Below are 19,948 nucleotides of genomic sequence, written 5' to 3'. Positions count from 1 at the left end.
ATATAGGAATCAGTCCTGAATCAGATTGCTAGCCAGCATGCCAAAGAGACAGATGCTTACGTTTTACCTTCCATTCTCTATTTTTTTCTTCAAAGGCTAGAGAGCAGAATGATTCAAGAACTGGGAAGAAAAGGGTGCAGCAGTGTAGCAGGTAAAGCCATTCACAGACAGCCTTCCTGAGGACTCTCTAAGGCCAGTCTAGCAAAGGAGGAAGGTAATGGAGAGAGATGGAGTTGTCTCCTGTGCGTCTCACCACACTAGTAGATGAACCGATATAGCTCCACTATGATGAATTTGGCCCCCAGTTGCTAATGGGAAGAGCAGAAATGATCTCAAGAAGGTTACTCTAAATCAAGCTGTTTGAGATCTGAAGCAATGTTAGTTTAATGAAAAATAATCAGTATTCTTGGAAAGATTTTGCTTCAAATGTGCTAATTCTTTCACTATTAGGGATGGTTCATAAATTATGAAGAACAACGAGTGAGAGAACTAAAATGTATTAATTCCTTTACTATGTAAACATTATGTGTTGGCCCCAAGCTTAAGCCCCAGCTGAACTATACAATTAAAGCAGTATCATACCACTTTAAACAGTCATGGCGTCCCTCAAATAATTCTAGGAACTGTAGTTTATTGAGGGTCCTGACAGTTGGCTTAACAATCAATTCCTCTTCTCAAGGAACTTTGGGAGGAGAAGAGAAGCCTCCTAACAACTTTCAGCACCCTTAACAAACTACAGTTCCCTTAGATTGGACCTGCTGAAATAAGTGAGACAAGTTCACTATGAATAACATGAGAACCATTCATTCCCATGAGACTCCGCTAAGCGTGACTAATCTGGATCCAACACTGTCACACAGGGAACAGAGATTAGTCCTTTATCCACTTAATGGAATGCACACAATCTGTTTTATTGTCCAAAAACTTTATGGGCTGCAGATAGCTATTTGTATACAAATGATGTAACTGCTAAATATCACAGCCATGAGAATGGTTCCTGAGAATGTACCGTACTTTCTGACTTCTCTAAGTTCTGAAAGATCCTTCTGCTTTACCAACTACAGTGGTACTTCGGTTTAAGAACAGCCCTGTTTACTAACTAGTTGGTTTACAATCTCTGCAAAACCGGAAGTAGTGTCCTGGTTTGTGAACTTGACCTCGGTCTAAGCCGAATGGTGGAAAGGCACTGGCGGCGGGAGGCCTCATTAGGGAAAGCGCGCCTCGGTTTAAGAACAACTTTGGTTTAAGAACGGACATCCAGAACGGATTAAGTTCGTAAACCGAGGTACCACTGTATCTTGTTGCCAAAGATGAACAGGACTTGATTTTTATGGCTATTTAAAAATTGCATATATTCAAATGTTTTATTACTGACAAATTTTGCTCCTCAAAGAGAAGCTCTCTGCTCTGAGCTTACAGGGATGCAGTGAATTAAAAACATAATATAAATGGTAACCAAGCACAACAGTTTTTTTAAAAAATTGAAAGCCACCTTAGGGTGCTACGATTTTGAGAAGAACAAAGGGCAAAGGTGGTGGTTAGGTAATTCCAGAAGATTGTTAGAATTCTGCAGGGGGGAAAGCAGTTTGAACAGAGTGATTTGGGGTGGGAAAACATCTGGTGGGAAAAGGGTGAAGCCTTAGGGATGTGCAACCAGTATGACTGAATCCTTGAACCCAAACCAAACTAAGTCAATTTGGGGTGGACCGTGATTCAGACAGGGTGGGTTTGAGCAAGCTCAGGTCAGATTGGGTCCACCTGGAGTGATCTGGCACTGTCAAAATGTTTAGACAGCGAAGAGAGAAAGGGTGCATCTCCTCCTCCCTTACGCTCCTCCCCACATGCTTAATTAGGGTGGGATTCACCTAACACAGGCATGGCCAAACTTGGCCCTCCCGCTGTTTTGGGACTACAATTCCCATCATCCCTGACCACTGGTTCTGTTAGTTAGGGATGGTGGGAGTTGTAGTCCCAAAACAGCGGGAGGGCTAAGTTTGGCCATGCCTGACCTAACACAAGCCCCATGAGTGGAAGCCCTGTCCAAGGACAACTGGTTGCACAATGGGGCTTTTTTTGTCATTACAACATGCATACAATATAGAGTTTGCCCCATATTCATTCCATCCCAATACTTTGCTCTTTAGCTGTTGTTAGAGCTTGTGTTCTCCATGAGCCCTATAAACAATTATAAAAAAATGCATACATGGAAAAAAATGTCTTCAGGTAAATTGCTGTCCATGTGAAGAAGCTTGTTTGTATATATTTGCAGTACTGAGCTCTGCAAGTTGTACAGAAGTTGGGGACTGTGTGTACTGAGTACATCCAAGAGTCAATCTGAGATTTTGCATAGTAATGATGTTTAAAGAATGTTTCTCCAGCACAGTGTGGCTGAAAAAAGTCGTAAAGGAAGATAGTTCTGCATAGTGTGTTCTCATGAGGGAGGGATTACTACAGGTATCTGGCTGCCTGTCTCCTGTTTCTGGGCCCCTAGAGGCTGACTCTAAACCATAGAATTTCGCTTTGTTTTTTTGTCCTTTCCATCAGGTTTGGGGGGAAAAACATATAATAAAGAGTCTTTGGAAGGCAGGTTAAAGCATGCAAAGCTTTAAAAAAGAATGCATAATTCCTTTGCAAAATTAAGTTTTAATTTTGATCTCCTGTGTGTAGAATATATATACCCTGACAATAATCTGGAATATTCTGTTAAAGGCGCTCAGTAAGGAAAATCCTTTTCTGTTCAGTGGCTTGCAATCCTGTCCACACTCATCTGAGAGGAAGTCCCCATTGAATTCAGCAGGGCTTACTACTGAGGAAATGCCTAGGTGGGCGCTGTAGTCTTTTTCAATCCACTGGGATTATACAATAGATACAAAGAACAATATCTTTTCCTTAGACATAGATGGTACATCTATGCTACAACCTTGTATCAGGTCCTGCGCTAGTTTAACTGTCATGACCATGGAAATCATAATAAAGGTACAGTGGCACCTCGGGTTAAGTACTTAATTCGTTCCGGAGGTCCGTACTTAACCTGAAACTGTTCTTAACTTGAAGCACCACTTTAGCTAATGTGGCCTCCTGCTGCTGCCGCGCCACCAGAGCACGATTTCTGTTCTCATCCTGAAGCAAAGTTATTAACCCGAGGTAATATTTCTGGGTCAGCAGAGGCTGCAACTTGAAGTGTATGTAACCTGAAGCTTATGTAACCCGAGGTACCACTGTACTTCGAATTCTGTTAGATAACTTCCCCTCCTCCCCTCATAGTCTTACAGTTCCAATAATGCCTATAGAGATTAATTTTGAATATGTAGACATGGCCACTGCATTACCTTACTCTTTGCAACCCCTTTGACCACAATATTTTGAATAAATCATTCAGTAAATGGATCTTGGCAATGACTATCATGCAATAATTCAGTACAAGTTCTTCATCACAGCAACAAGATATTGGGTAGGAAATATTTGTCTTTCAGCTCTTTCAGATTTAGTTAAAGCATCTGATGAAGAGATTATTTCCTCACCTCTTTAAAGACTCCACAATTCATCTATTAATCTTTTAATGATATCTTTGTGGACTGTCCAAAACATCATTAGAACGTTTACCATGCAATCTCTACTTGGAAGCTTCACTGAATCCAATGAGGCTTACTTCTAGGAAAGTGGCTATAGGACAGCAGACTTAGCCATCATTGCATTGAAAATCAAATAGAAGGACTCCCTAAAAGGGCCCCCGCAAAAAGTACATGCATGAAATTCAATCTTTGAAAGACACATAAGCTATTAGCAGTATTCATTCAGAGGCCGTATGTTAATCATCGCAACTTGAGAGATACCGTGACTTAGTGGCTGTCTTTTGGATCCAGCCAGTTGTTGATATTAACTTAGAATTTTGTGTGTGTGTGTGTGTTTAATCTGCAGGTTTCTGATTTTACATTGCTTTTTAACATGTTTTCACAGCCACCTTTGATATTTCCCAGTCAGCTGGTGAGTTCGGGGCGGGGGATGCATGAAATGTGCTTCTAGTGAATCTCCAAATACTAAAAATGGAAAGTGTTAACTTAATTTGCAATTTCTGCAGAATCCTAGAACAGCAGGATAGTAACTTCAGGACCTTTGAATCCTCTTAGGTAGTCCTTCACATAGAGCCAAGACCCTCCACCAACAATAAGCTCATTCATCGTTTCAACTGAATAGCAGTGGGAGTGAAGGAACATTAAAATGTGATTAGCATAGTTAAGCAAACCGAATACAAGTGGCAAAGCTGTTGTAGCCAGGGTTGGGTTTTTTTTTAAGAGCCTTGCAAAAGTTTCATTTTATGCTGCCACAATTTTTTTGACACTTACCCAGGAAAAGCGCAGTGCCAAGCGCGACCGTGCTGGTCACGAACACGCCAAGGGCTATCCGCATCGGTTTGCTGGCTGCTTTCTTGCCGGCTGGCATCGAACCCCCTGCTGCCTCGCCTTCCATCACGTTGGACTTGCAAAGCTCTCTGAAAGGAGGTCTGCTTTTCTTTCTACTGCGGCTCGTTCCTGTTCATTCACAGAGAAGTCCCATCCATGGGTGCCCTTTCCCCAATTGCTCTTATTTCGTATAAGTAATGTTACTGTCAGGACACATTTCCAAGTCTCTCACTCTTCCCAAAATGGGGTAGGGGTAAGGAGGAGAACCACATAAAATGCAGCCTTGAGTTTCTTCTCTGACCAAGACTTGGAAAGACAGGCAGGGACAATTTAATTTATTGCACTCGCTGTTTGCAAGCAGACCACTTTTATCAGCAGTTCAAGACATAAACATTTCACAATGCTGTCCAAACAGATGGTTTAACTATTCCAACTTCCAGCAATTAAAACATTAAAAAAAAAAATCTTCCAATCAGGAACTGGACATCTGACAAAGTTTTGCAGGCACTATGTTGACAGGAAAGTTTCCTTGCACCTATTTAAGAAATCTCATTATGTGCTGATGGTGGTTCCTTTTCAGCCTAGTCGCACCATTTGTCTTCATTGAAGAAAAGACATTTGGTCCCCAAGCGCAAATCTCTTTTTAAAGCTCCCAAGGAGTTCCTGGGATATCTTGTAGCATTTTTATTTTGGGATGTTTGTGTACGACACCAAGTGCCAAGCATCAGAGTCATGCTTAAGTGAAGGCAAAGCAGTTATTAAAACAGCCTACAGAAGGGTTTTAAAGACATGGGAAAGTTATATTTCAGGGACTGTGGTGCTTTTGTAAGCTCTGTCCAAACATAGTCCTTCGTTTTGAGGAGGAAAGCTGAGATGAGCAGCAGGCTGACTGTGAGGGTGAGAAACATTAAATAACTGGGTTTGGTCCATGAGGAGGGCATTGTACATATATGCTCTAACTCTGGAGTGGATCTGGTCTTCTAGAATCAGTTTTAATCAGACTGAACCTTTTAAAATGCGAAATCCCTGTGTTTGGAATCCAAATATATAGATTTCACATTTTAAAGAGTGAAATCTGGAATTGGCTCCTTTGTAATGGAGAGTGTTTAAAATTTCCATGATTAAATTTTATTGCCTTCAGAAATACTTAAGTCTGAAGTAAGGTCCAGTGAGTTCAGTGTGATTTTTTTTTTTATGGTTGCAGTCTAAATTTGCTATCTATCTTCTAATGTGTTATCTATCTCCAAATCTGTTAAAAACTGTTATGTCCTTAACCCCATATTTGCAAAGAAAGTACTGTTCTTCACCAGTGAGAAAATTGCATATGCTCAGAAGTGTTTTCTACACTACTGTACAGTGTTTCCCATCTTATATATAGATTCCAGGACTGAGTCCTGGAACTGACAGTAGATTGTGAAACTCAGCTTTGGCTCCAATTTCTAAGTCTGCTCCTGCCAAGATCTGCCATTGTCCTCTCCCTGAGCCTTTTTCTGAAAAGGGTAGTTAAAAACACAGAATGACTTCAGTCAGGACATTTCGCCATGTTTCATTGGCTGAAGTTCTTACAGGCAGTAGCTGACCTCTGTTTTCACACCAACTTTGATCCCATTGCAATAACTAGTTACATCTTTCTGCTCTGTTCCTTTCTGTATTTGCCAGTGTAAACCTACCTGCCCTTAGATGCAAAAATTTCAGCATTTTTCCTTTTTGTACAGAATTCCAGTGAAACTGCTTTGCTTTCACACTATCCAGAAAAACACTATTGGGTTGAAAAACTGAAGAAGTTAAACATTATGTCCCAGGGCAATGTGCATTCTTGTCTGCCACTAATTTGGTTTATACTGGGAAAGGTGTTTCTGTGGCATCACATGGCATCATATAATTCATGTTTGAATACTCAAACTTCATTAAGACAGACACATTGTATCAGTGCCAGCTGCATTAGACAGTTGTCCATCTGAAGGCTTCTGTGGACACCATTACTTGCCACAATTAGCCGTCACACATAGCATTAACTCAAACCACCACGACCCTTGTTTCAGAAACGCTAAATGTTGCCTGAGTTTGCTCAGGCTGGATATTCAAAGAGAAGGGAGTCCAAGATAGATGGGAGTTTCTTAAATATTGAAGGCACATAATAAAAGGTTTCCTCAGCTATGTTTGAAGCAAGAGGAAGAATAAATTGTAGGTTCTCTGCGTGGAGAAGATGGAAATAGGCTATTGGGTGACAGAGAGGGCAGAACTGCCCAGCACCTACTTTGCACCTGTTTTCAGCCAAAAGGAAAGTAGTGCCCAATTTTGTGATAACAGAATTAAGGATGCAAGGAGGAAGTTGAAGCCCAAGATATGAAAAGATGTGTTAAGGAAACACCTAGCTCAGGGGTCTGCAACCTTTAAGACAAAAAGAGCCACTTGGACCGAAGAAAAAAAAACTGGGAGCCGCAAAACCACTGCGACATTTAAAACAGTGGGGAGTGTCGGGGCACACAATGCGCCTCCTCCCCCCGCTAGTATCTGCCCCGGAGCCGCAGCAAAGGTGTAAAAGAGCCACATGCGGCTCCGGAGCCGTGGGTTACTGACCCCTGACCTAGCTACTTTAAATGAATTCAGATCTCCAGGATCTGATGAGCTGCACACAAGGCTACTAAAGTAGCTTGCAGAGGTCCTCTCAGAGCCTCTTATAATCTTTGAGAATTCTTGGAGAACAGGAGAGGTCTGCAGCCTAGGTAAAGGTAAAGGTACCCCTGACCATTAGGTCCAGTTGTGGCCGACTCTGGGGATGCGGTGCTCATCTCACTTTATTGGCCGAGGGAGCAGGCATACAGCTTCCGGGTCATGTGGCCAGCATGACTAAGCCGCTTCTGGTGAACCAGAGCAGTGCACGGAAATGCCGTTTACCTTCCCACCCGAGTGGTACCTACTTATCTACTTGCACTCTGCTGATGCTGCATTGAGTATTTGAGCAGACATAGCTGGGATAGATCAACTCTTCCCAGCTCACCCACAAAGGTCTCAGTAGCGCACACCAGATCAGCACCCTCATCCATGATCAAATCAAGGATGGGTGAAGTCTTACTTGTACCAATGTGGCACTAAACAACAGCACACACTGGCTGGTGGACGTAGCATATGAGCAACAAGAAACCTGACCATGGGAGGGGTGGGAGTGAGGAACAAGGCATGAGCAGCCTCATCTTCATCTTCCATGATGGCTTATCACTTGCCCATTGCTGTGTCTCCTGCTAGCCATAAGCAGCGAAATTGGGACACCACTGATGCCACTCCCAAGCCCATGATGCCATTGGATTTTTCCTTGCTCTAGGATAAAGAATTTTACACCTAAAAAGATAGATGTTGCCAGGCAGTGGAATGAGCGACACTGGACCCACATCACAATTTCAAATCTCATCACAGGTAAGCCTAATAAGACTTCTGATGAGGAGAAGCATCACTGTTACGGCCCATTGTGTGTAAAATGATCTGGAGATCTCTCAGGTTGAAAGACAGTGAAGTTATTAATAAAATATGAATGTCCTGAATCTGCCAGTGCAATAAGGCAATTTCTGACAGCTTCTTAACAGGTTTCTTGGGGCACTGGGAGAATCAGCATCTTCAAGAACTATTGAATGCCAAGAGAAGGTTAATGTTGCAATCAAAGAGATTCTCACTATAGTACACCCTCTCCCTCTGACGTAGCCTGGACAGTATTTCACATCCTCAGTATTAGATGGGAAAAAAATATGCTGGTCAACAGGAGCTATTGTGAGCATGCAACTAAAATTTACTAAGTGTCAATTGCATTTACCACATTCCATTGCATAGACATATACAGCTGTTGTGCTGTTCCTAATTCTGAAGTCCAGCACAAAATAATATCTGCATTATTTTATTTTGAACTGCACATTTAGAACACAATGAAAGCTGGAGATGTGTTACTTATAGGAATTTAACACTGACACAACTTCCCTATGGGAATATATGGATCAAGAGGATAAGGCGCCAGCCTTCTTGCCTTTCCTTTGCAGAACTCACCTTTTGTTGAAACTGTGGTAGGCATTGCTTTTTTATACACGGTAACCTACCTTGACAAAAAGCCAGTTGTTCAATGTTGATGTGTTTCTTTCTGCTGAAAAACATAGGTTGGTTACTATAGGCTGCAGACCGATGTTTGTCTCTCTGTAAGTCAGGATTTTTAAATATAGGGCATCAAGCTTAAGTTGAGGCCCAAAAGTTTGAGGTCAAGGGAGCTTCTGTGGCCCATCTCATTTATAGTGCGGTGGAGCAGATTATTATATATGGCATATTGCCCACACTGAAAGCAGATATAGTCCAACAGGGAACTTACAGTGTGAGCTTTGTCAAATTATGTCCATATGCCTTATATATCATGTGGCTGCTTAAAGTCTGAGGTTTGTTTTACATCAGGTTTCTAGCCTTCATAGGTTTGTTTAAATTGCAAACAGAAATATGAAGAACTTAATTTTGGGGGGGAAATAGGGAAGCAAAATGGCTGGATTTGCCCATCCCTATGTACAGAACAAAGCATTAGATGCCTAACGAATCTTGATGATGCCTGATGGCCAAATTCAGGAAGTGATTGATATGAGACAGCATACTTCATGCTGTAAACTTTAAATTGTGGTCCAAAGTATACCTATGTTTGGAAGAAGAGGTCCCGAAACAAGCATATATATCAAGATGTGATAGGTAACTCTGAAGACCAAGACAGAAAGCTGTAAATTTACAACAACCAGACTATATTTTAAAAGTTTGGTACTAACACCTTGTTGCTTTCTTCACCTTTTGACACTGGCTGCATACTAGATATGAGTGCAGTATGGAAAATGGCTTTGGGGCACCTCTGGCTTTGCCCACAAATAGGTAGGAACATAAAAAGTCAACTCTCCACAAACAGCATGGGCTTACTATTAGCTCACTGTTCATTTTGATTTATTAAGGCCCACAGTCTGAACTGAGCCAGGCCTTGCTCATCTACACAGGAACACTTACACTTTTAAGGGTCTTCAGGTAGAGGCCTGCTTAAAATCCTTTCCTTCAAGATGCTTGGAGCAAAGCAGTGCTCTCAGAGTGGTGGCCTCTACACTGTATTGTAACGCCCACCACCTTTTTTTAACAAACTTCCCATAAATTACAGATAATTAACTGGTAGGTAGATGTCAGATCTATTACTGAAAATTCTAAGTCAGTTTTCGTAAGGGATGCCAACCAGCACAGCTGGCACTCCAATGCAGCTATGTATTTAGGGGGAGACAGGTAATGTACCACAGGATACTGATGTTTGTTAACAGATTAAGGCTGTAACTTCCATGTACAGTTACCTGGGAAGAAGCCTTGTTGAATACAGAGGCCACCACTTTGCTGAAACTATGTAGGTCTGTTTAGCCAGTGCTTGGATGGGTGCATGAACACCTCATGTACACTGTGTCTTTGGTTCCATGACAGAAAATGGGATAGAAATGTAGTAAAATAAACAAACATGCCTAGGTTTTCACGCTTCATGTCTTACGTTAACCAAGCAGTAGGAAACCTGGTCTGCTTGGTTAACGTAATATTACTTTCTATCACTTTTTGTAATTTATGAAAGTACAAATCCGTGTCAACTATCATTTTCAGAATGAGAATGTAAATGACCTTTTAATCTTGAACCTCTCACAGCCAAGGTAACTGTTAACTGAAAACACCACAAAGCTTCCTCACAGGATGGAATAAATGAGGCCAAATGTTTGCCTTCCTTAAACACACACACACAAAATCCGCAAGAACTGAACATTAAAGAACTAAATATAATTATCCTGGTAAACCAAATTGCTATGTTCCTGGGCAGCCCTTGCGTGACACTTCCCGTAACTTTTCTATCTGAAAGTACTCACAAAAGAAAACCGCTGGTCTGTAGGGGGGGGAAATGCAGCAATGTCTTCTGAAGTGATTGAATGTAAATATATACATTCAATACATTCAACGGGAAAGTGGAATAAAAGTGTTTTTTTATATAGCATTCATACCCTGGCCCTTTAGCCAAAAGGGCTCCAATGAGACATTACAAAAATCAGTTTTAAGATGGGCCAGTCCTTGCCCTCAGGCTCACAATCTATAACGACATGGCACACCAGGAGAAAGGAATCATGAGGGAAGAGCAAGCTGAGGCACAAGTTCTAAAAGTTACCGGCACTCTCTTGCCCGTGATAAAGAACAGCTCATTTGCTTTTAACCTCTCATCAGATTCAGGAACAGAGATTTTGGCAACATCCAGGCATGGAGGAAAGAGCAGCTTCTGCCAGTTTCTTACGTAGCTGACTTGATGGCAGTTGGAATCTTCACAGGAAGCCGCTTAATGGCACCTTTTCCCTCGTCCATGTCAATGACAGATCTCTGGGTGGATTTCCATGAACCAGTGAGCCAAAAGAACAGGATTTCCCCCCACTTATTCTTTTAGGTTTATATGCGTATGCATACATTTTGAGGCTCCTTCATGGATCACTGCCTTGTCGTGGTGAAGGGGCTTGAATGACTCCAGAAAGCTATGAGCTATGCCGTGCAGGGCCACCCAAGACGGACAGGTCACAGCTGAGAGTTTAGACTAAATGTGATCCACCTGGAGAAGGAACTGGCAATCCACTCCAGTATTTTGCCAAGAAAACTCCATAGACATAAAAAAGTAGAAGCTTTGAGATGAAAGTGAGTGTTTCCAAGGCATGCTCTGGTTCATGGGGTCAAGGAGAGTCGAGCAGGACCAAGACGACTAAGCAACAACAACATTTTGAGGGCAAGGAGCTTCATATATTTATATAAACACACCATGCATTTTGAACAAACACTAGAAATGAGAATGCTAGAATAAGCTAAGTGATTTGTGGCCGTTTGATGTGCAGATTAAAACAACAAACCTTCCCACTGGGAAGAAGTTGTAGTCAAGACGACCACACAGCAGCATTCTGTCGAGTCTCCAAATAAAGAGAAGAATGTATAACTGAAAATGGGAATGGTTTCCATCCAGAAAAGCTGTGGGGTGTAACTCATATAGACAAGAAGCCTGTGAACATTTGTTCTATGGTAATGCACAGAGCCTAGGACTTGCCCATCAGAAGGTCGGCGGTTCGAATCCCCGCGACGGGGTGAGCTCCCGTTGTTCGGTCCCTGCTCCTGTCCACCTAGCAGTTCTAAAGCATGTCAAAGTGGAAGTAGATAAATAGGTACCACTCGGGCGGGAAGGTAAACGGCGTTTCCGTGCGCTGCTCCAGTTCTCCAGAAGCGGCTTAGTCATGCTGGCCACATGACCTGGAAGCTCTACACCAGCTCCCTCGGCCACTAAAGCGAGATGAGCGTCGCAACCCCAGAGTCGGTCATGACTGGAACTAATGGTCAGGGGTCCCTTTACCTTTTTTAAGGCATCTATGTAGCAACTGGCAAGGAAGCCGATTGTAGTAATACTCCAGGCTAGCTATTATGCCTACACTATGTATCTTATTACGATGCAGATCAATCCCCAGCATCCCTAAGTAGGGCTGCAAGAGAACCCAGAAAGCTGGAGTGCAATTGCCAACCAACATGGAAAACAATAGACCGGTGATCAGACATGGTTTTTGTCATCTTCTTACATTCTTCTTCTGAGTGATTGCTTGGCACTCGGCATTGTCTTTGAAGAATATGATTTGGCTACAAATAATGGCAATCTGAAGTTAGTACCAAAGTGGAAGCATGCCTTCTCAAAAATCTATAAGGCGGAGAGATATCTACTTATATCACTATTTAAAATGCTGCAAAATTGGGAGGGGATTTGAAAGTGGAAATAAAAGGGGAGAAGAGGCTGCCTTAAAAATGCTGAAATCCTAAAATACTTAATTCAGCCTACTATGCTAACAAAGTATAGAGATGTAACTGCATTGTGGATAAATATAAAGCAGCAACTTACTTGGTCTGACGTTGTTTTTTATTAAAAACTTCCATATACAGTCATACTTCAGGTTGAAGTTGCTTCAGGCTGAGCATTTTTGGGTTGAGCTCTGCGGCAACCCAAAAGTAACGGAACGCGTTACTTCTGGGTTTTGCAGCTCGCGCAGACGCTCAAAATGACGTTACATGCATGAGCAGAAGTGGCGAATTGTGACGTTTTGCTCTGGATGCGAAAGGGGCTCTGGAACGGTTCCTATTCGCACCCAGAGGTACCGCTGTATGTGGACTAGAAGAAGGGAAGGAGCTATATGTCAAGCAGACAGGTTCAATGAAGCATACTCATAGGTAGTTGCACATAGCGTTGTTATTGACAGATATTAACAATTCAGGCAGTACAGGTAATAACAGCGTACCTTTATTTGAATATGTGCACTGTTACTAGTGCAATTGATACAACGCCAGAAGCTTTCTTTCAGCAAAGTCAGAATAGGTATCAAACTTCTTTTTGTTAAATAGTCAAAATTCACTACTAGATGGAAGCAGCATTTAGTGCAAAGAATTAAGAGACACCCCATGCCAACCATCTTTAGGACTGATTTGCATGTGTAGTGAGGCACTCACAACCGATGTTCCACTCTGTTCCATGTGTATTTTATATTTATATATAAAAAAGTTAATCTGTTGAAGGTTGGTTCTCCCCCGCGCCAATTCTTACACGTCAAAAAGAAAAGAAGTGATTTTTCATACTGTACACTACAGCAACAACTCTATATATATGCATGTATATATAAATAAAGAGTGACAACACTTTATTTGAACATTTCCTCAGTCTATTCAAGCAGTAATAGGAAAAGGGGGTGGGAAGAGATGTTCAGCTTATAACATTTTGCTTTTAAACGCACACACACATCTATGTTATGATATTCTACATAAAACATTTTTAAAAAACAAAACAAAACACAGTTGCCCTCCATTGTTTCCCTTTCACTGAGAGAATGAAGCATCTATTAGTTGGCTTTCCAAGCAATATCACTTCCCATCTATTCCTGATCCTCATTTCGTATCAGATTTAAGACTAACCTTGGTTCTGTATCTAATAGAATGCACCAGGGAAGTAATACTAAAATATGCCTTTCTCCAGAAAAATCAATGCTATGCTCATGAAATCTATGTATACAATAAAATGAAGTGTCAACATATTCTTCCTCCAAAACCATCCATACTTAACCAGTAGTTTTCTTTCTTAAGTTTCTTCAGAAAGCCAAAAAAGTGGGAAATTCAAGTAAAAATGTAGAACCACTTTTTTCCAATTACAACACAAACGCCTATAAAATTATATTTATCTAGTTGGGTTTTTTTAGTATAGCTATTAGAGGAATTCTGTAACCTAGGTAATGAATGAATGAGTCAAGATCACTCTCCAGCTACGTAGGACAATGGAACAAAAACGCTTCAATTTACTTAAGAACGTGGCTATTACTTCCAAGTTACAAGCATTGCATAATCCCAAAACAATAAATGAGGTTTTGAAAATAATAGCATTCTTTGATGCACACCATGGGTGTATGTTGGGACATTCTGCACAAAGTATCATGTGTGTTTATTGTAGGCTCCCTAAGATTTTATGTCAGATTGTAAAGGAAAGAAAAGAAGGGTTCTGCCTAAGCTACTACCAATCTACTCAAAAGCAGGGCAAAACAATTTGATATAAATGTGACACAACTATATGCTTTTGCCAGTAGGAAAAAAAGGCTGGTCTGAACCTCCAGACATGTTTGAAATCTGATCCAATGGAAGTTCATAACCGTAATCTTCTAAATATAGCACTAGATGTTTTAATTATGACCTCAGACTAGTCAGCTTTAAATAATGGTTCCTTCCCAATCTACAGGAACACTTCGTCTGAGCTGAAGGAAGTTTGCACTTTACCACTGGCGAGATCAGACAGTTAACTTTTTAATCATTTTAAGTCAACAGAGATTAAATTACTGATCAGGTAGCTTTAAGTTATAAGACATTTAATTCAGGAGTTATGAATTGTAAACTTACCTTATTTATATGCCCATTTTGTTAGCACAACAGAACCCCAAGGCAGCAAAGCCTTCTGAGTTTCTGGCAATTCTGAATTCCTCCATGTAGCTATGAAGGACTATGCCCTCCTTTCTAAATACATAAAGCAATTCTCCCTAGTGATCGGTTTCTCAGAATGGAGTGGTGCATTCTCATCTTGCAATAATATAGCGTGGGGAAAACAATCTAAGTGCAGCCCTTTCTCTAGTGTGGTGAGAAAAATGTAACAGTGAAATACAACACAATTTTTTCCTTTGGGGAGGAGGGGAGTAATTTTGCTGAAACTGCTAAGAGAAGGATAGAACATTTTAATTATAAGGTTGTATTTCTCAGCTATTTTAAGGATTTGCCTACAGCAAAGTCATACATGAATGATCAGTACATAAGAAAGATTTTACAAAAATATAATTTTACACCATGTGCAGAAGTAGACAGGGTGGGGAGTACAAATGCAATAGGTATTTCAACATGCATATGCAAATACAGTGTATGGGCTAGTGATGTTTTAGCCACAAGATCCATCAGATCCATGTGGCTGGGTTCAACTAAGTGGAGTAAACACTCTGTTTATAGAGAAGCACAAAATATAAATACTCTCAGGCTTACAATCTACCAGAAACTTCACCTGCAACAGACTATATTGTAACGAATGGGACAAGGCCTGTGCTCTTGAGCTCAGCCCCCACTCAAGTAGATGCGGTTGGTGAAGAAGCTTCCAGTGCATTGTTTCATAAGTCACTTGGCTAATTTTTCCTTTTCAATGACCTTTCGCACTTCATGAACATTTGCACTAAAGGGGTATGTGACCAATAAAAAGAATTCTCAATATACATTTCAGCTTTCTATACTGAAACTGAAGGACTGGGGCAACAGTCCAAGCCATAGTTTCAAAGTTTATAGCACTGACAGTTATTTGTTTCATCTATTATTCCTCCCTATTTATAATAAATATTAACGGGGGCTAGCTTGATTTGTCAAATGACAGCTCAAAAATAGACTTCCTAAGCCAATGGCATTTATTCCAGCATTAAGTATTTTGTAAATCTCTTTGTGCATGAGGTAAATGCAGCCTTTTTTCACTTTTGTGTGTTGAAAACATCTTTAGAATAAAACTAGTCTGCTGAAGATGAAGAAACTATTAGTTCTTTCCCTTTATAACCAAAGACTGGGCCCAATCCGTGTTCATTCTGATGTGGCAGTCATTACACCATGGCTTTATCCCCATCGTTTTAGTTGTGCTGAACTTTTCCTCCAAAGAAACCATCAAACATTTGAGATTGAGTATTTACCTGTTGGGAAGACCCACTGAAAATGAAATAACAGATCTTGACACATGAGGGTTAGAATAAGGATTCACCATAAGTAGTATCATGGTGGCTTTATAGCACCACAATGGGCCAGAGGGTTTCCTTAAAAAGAAAGAAAGAAGAAGTAGTCTGCCCTTAATTCCTCCAATGGAAGCACATCGATCATTTAACAAACAACCCACTTAAAGTCTATTTAAAGCACCGTGACTATTAAACTGATTAATGTCTGAAGGGAGAGAAAATTCTGTGGTACCACACTGAAATGCTAACATTGTCTTTTTAAATTGGTATTCAACGATCTAAAATAAAAAATAAAAATGATCACATTCTAAAGGTTCAGTGCATTCAGCAGCTGTAGCTTTGCTGCTAATTCATCTACGTTGACTTTCAAAAAATAACACCCTAGCTCATCAAAATATACATTTTTTCCCATTTGCTTTTAAATTAAAATAATAATAAAAAACATTTAAAGAATTCACAAATCGATAGCATGACTAAGTTTCAGGATCATCTACAGCATATAATTTAAAGATTCAAGACGCCAAGATGTAGCATGTGGCAAGCCCTATACACACTTCATGCAGCATGTGTGGCGTGTGGACCTTGAACTTCAAACATCTGTTCTCTTCTTCCAAATAGTATAAAATACCCATCTAAAAACTTGTCAAGGAATCAAATACATATTTTGCACCTGGGTCACATTATAAACAGGAAGAAGAAACCATCATTTCAAGTGGAATCTGCATTACTTTTATCATCCTTTGTAAGTTATATGGCTAGATTCATAGTTGGAAGGCTTTCTCAAAGATCACCTAGCCCCATCCCCTCATAATTCGGGAAAGATGACCTTCTGTCCTGATGGAAGTATTGTCAACAGGAGGATACCTTGTAAAGCTGTGCCATCGTTGACAACCTTTCAGGTCATCGCTTCAAGCCTTAAAAAATACATTTTGGTTGATTAATATATTGTCATTAAAATTCTCACATCAATGTTAATTTAAAAAACAAACAAACAAACCTCCAAGCATTTCAAATCCACATATCCTTACTTCATGGTAAGTTGATGAGAAATACCTTGCTTTTATTTAGGACAGCACTATTAGTTTACCCTGTGGAACTTCACTTCAGTCTTAATAATCATTCTGAACTTTGAAAAATGGAAATTAGTATTATTTTGTGTCCTTTCTGCTGTCTTGTTTTAAAGAAAAACTTCAGCTCTTGTTAAAGCCTGTTACACATGTTAGGAACAAACATACCCACAGCAGATTTTCTGAAAGTTATGGGGTGGTATAATAATAATAATTTATTATTTATACCCCGCCCATCTGACTGAGTTTCCCCAGCCACTCTGACCAAGTTAAACTGTGAATAGACCAACTGAATGAAATGAAATTAGGCACAAGTGATTTAGGCCAAATGGCCTTGTCCGAGTAAGGCTTAAATCAGACCCATCCATGTTATTAAATTTTGAAGCAGAATCCTCCCTACATTATTCAGATACTCTTTATCTTTTGAAGAGTATATGCAGTGAAGTCCTTTTGACGTACTCACTATTCACTTGGTGTATACAATGGTGCTTATCAAGAGACATGATTTATTAAGCAAGGATACAGTTCCATGTATGAAGGGACACATACAACTTCCTTTGAAAATGCCACAGGACAGTATAGCCTACCAAGCTGTTCTTCATAGAGAGTCAAAGCTTCAGTCAGATTTACACAATTTCCCTGCAAGACAACATGTGACCTATATCAATAAAACTGTGGGGAGACATAATGCAAAGGGAGCAAATTCATCAATAGATTCTATATAAACAGAGGTATAAATCACTTATGTCAGTGAATCTTGAAAAAGACACAAATTTATTTATAGTATTTGTTATATTTATATACTACCCAATAGCAAAGATTCATTGAGCTGCTTAACATTTGTTTGTTTGTTTATATCCCACCTTTTTTCAGTATTGGGACTCAGGGAGGCTCAAAAAATTAAAGCAAACATAGAAAGATATTAGATAAAAAGCAATTAAACTATAATAGAAATATTAAAACCGTGAGATAGGGAAATAAGACATGAAATCTATAAGAAATCATTATTCATAAATTATGAAGTAAGAAAGAAACACTCCAGCTTTAAGGTATGATTCAGATAAAGCACATCATAAGGATATTTACACAGAAGTCCTACCAAGTTCCATGGATTTTATTCTGCATTAAATACATTGAGGATCATGGTTTTGTAGACTCTCATACTAACTCCTTTCCCTTTCCGAATGTTAACACATATTACAAAATTCAAGGACTGGCTACGGTACCACTAGGCAGAAATTTGGAATGATTGCTCAATGCCAATGCTGTACTGACTCTGCAGTGTTACTAATCAAACTTGCTCAGAGTGGCTTCAATCTATGTGAAGCATTTATTTTATCAAAATTAAATATTTCACAATAGTCAAAAGAACATAAACATTCTGAAGTGATTGCGTTACTAATGAATACATCAATAACAGATAATCTTTACCTGCAAATAAGTGTAAAGCACAGCATTAAGGAGATGAGTGAGAAAGATATGACAAGTTTAATATAATAATAATATAATAGTAATTTATTATTTATACCCCGCCCATCTGGCTGGGTTTCCCCAGCCACTCTGGGCGGCTTCCAACAAAACATTAAAATACAATAACCTATTAAACATTAAAAGCTTCCCTAAACAGGGCTGCCTTTAGATGTCTTCTAAAAGTTTGGTAGTTATTTTTCTCTTTGACACCTGATGGGAGGGTGTTCCACAGGGCGGGTGCCACTACCGAGAAGGCCCTCTGCCTGGTTCCCTGTAACTTGGCTTCTCGCAGCGAGGGAGCCGCCAGAAGGCCCTCGACGCTGGACCTCAGTGTCCGAGCAGCAACCTGAATAGCAACAGTGGCATTAAATATATCAGGTGTGGGGAACCTACAGCTGTTCAGATATTGTTGGGCTCCAACTCCCATCAGCACCAGCTGACAGGACCAATGTCAGGAGTGATGGAGAGCTGTGGTCCAGCACTGTATGAAGGACTGCAGATTCCCCACTCCTGAAATATATAGAAGAGGCTTAAGACAGGGCAATACATAAATGCATGACAAAATGTTATATAAATTCTGAATGGAAGATCATTCATCATATACAGAACAAAAGGAATTTAAATTATAGGTGGAAAATGAATGGCGGGGAGCAGAAGGTAAACAAGGGAAAATACATCCTTGTTTCTATGCTAATTATATTAGAGAAACACATTATTATTGTCTCATTTTTTAATATTAGAACATCAAATAAATAGCAGAAGGAAATTAAGTATTTCGGAAATAAATTGAGTTATTAAGTGAACCACAAGCATCGTAAAATGGTAAGAGAGAGGTTAACATAAAGGCAAGGAAGTTAAGTATATAAAACTTGTTTAGTAATCTATTATTATCCGCAGTCCTGCAGTGGTTATTTTGTTCCGCTGCCTTTTACAAAGCGTGTAATTTTGTCAGCATTAAATTGAATGGGATAGCATATAAACAACCTGCGTGTGTAATTTGGAAATCACAAATAGAAAACAGCACCAGGTAATTTATGGGACATCCTGCCAGTATAGAGGTAGCTTAATGGCACAACCCAATCTCTATAATGAGAGTAATCTGCAGTCTAGTTTTGTCTTCCTTAGTATCCCAGGTTTCATCAACCAGCTCATCAAATGGCAAGCAATCACAGGAGATAACGTGGCAAGCAAATTGTGGAAAGGGAGAAGGAAAATACTTCCGAAATACTTAATTAAATCCAATAGTTTCTCAAGTACTATTCATTCATTCATAACACTTATACACTGCTTTTGAAAAAACAACCCTCAAAGTGGTTTACGAAAAACTAGAACAATAAAACGAAGAGAAGATCACAACCATACTTCAAAACATACAAAACATAAAAGACTAAAACAGATTAAAATTACCTCAACTTTCTGGGCATCTAGAAATGTTTTTTTTCCCCTAGGCACCTAGAATGTTTTTAGCAGATGCCAAAAGGGCACCTGCTTCATCTCACAATAGGCAGGGAGTTCCAAAGTGCAGGTGCTGCCACACTAAACAACCAAGTTCTTACCAATGTGGAATAGGAACTATGTGGCACCTGGAGTAGTGCCACTACTGTGACAACATCTGCATCAGAAGCAGGGAAATATTTCACTTCACAGTACCACACTTCACCTTAAAAAAAAGACCTATGCAAATTCACACACCAGGATGTTT

General features: G+C 40.0%; 2 protein-coding genes across 4 annotated transcripts in view; both read right to left on the bottom strand.

Annotated features, from left to right (window-relative positions):
* Positions 1-8,537, bottom strand: part of PHEX (phosphate regulating endopeptidase X-linked) — a gene marked incomplete at its 5' end in the record, with an annotated part of 98,583 nt that extends 90,046 nt beyond the window's left edge. Inside the window, 2 exons of one of the 2 annotated variants that reach the window (XM_081909175.1) lie at positions 4,344-4,529; positions 8,483-8,537. In XM_081909175.1, coding sequence (XP_081765301.1) covers positions 4,344-4,529; positions 8,483-8,537 — 241 coding nt within the window. Of the gene's footprint in view, positions 1-4,343; positions 5,290-8,482 lie in introns of those variants that run through there. The other variant, XM_081909176.1, reaches the window with a different exon arrangement.
* Positions 8,538-12,704: 4,167 nt separating this feature from the next.
* Positions 12,705-19,948, bottom strand: part of SMS (spermine synthase) — a 43,967-nt gene continuing 36,723 nt past the window's right edge. For both annotated transcript variants that reach the window (XM_081909211.1, XM_081909212.1), the window contains exons 10-11: positions 17,300-17,415; positions 12,705-16,341 (exon numbers count right to left, since the gene is read on the bottom strand). In XM_081909211.1, the coding sequence (XP_081765337.1) occupies positions 16,299-16,341; positions 17,300-17,415 (159 nt within the window). In that variant the 3' untranslated portion in view covers positions 12,705-16,298. The remainder of the gene's footprint in view (positions 16,342-17,299; positions 17,416-19,948) is intronic.

The sequence above is a fragment of the Podarcis melisellensis genome (genome assembly GCF_964234715.1).
Source record: "Podarcis melisellensis genome assembly, chromosome: 4".
NCBI classification, from domain to species: domain Eukaryota; kingdom Metazoa; phylum Chordata; class Lepidosauria; order Squamata; family Lacertidae; genus Podarcis; species Podarcis melisellensis.
This window is presented reverse-complemented; position numbering and strand designations above follow the sequence as displayed.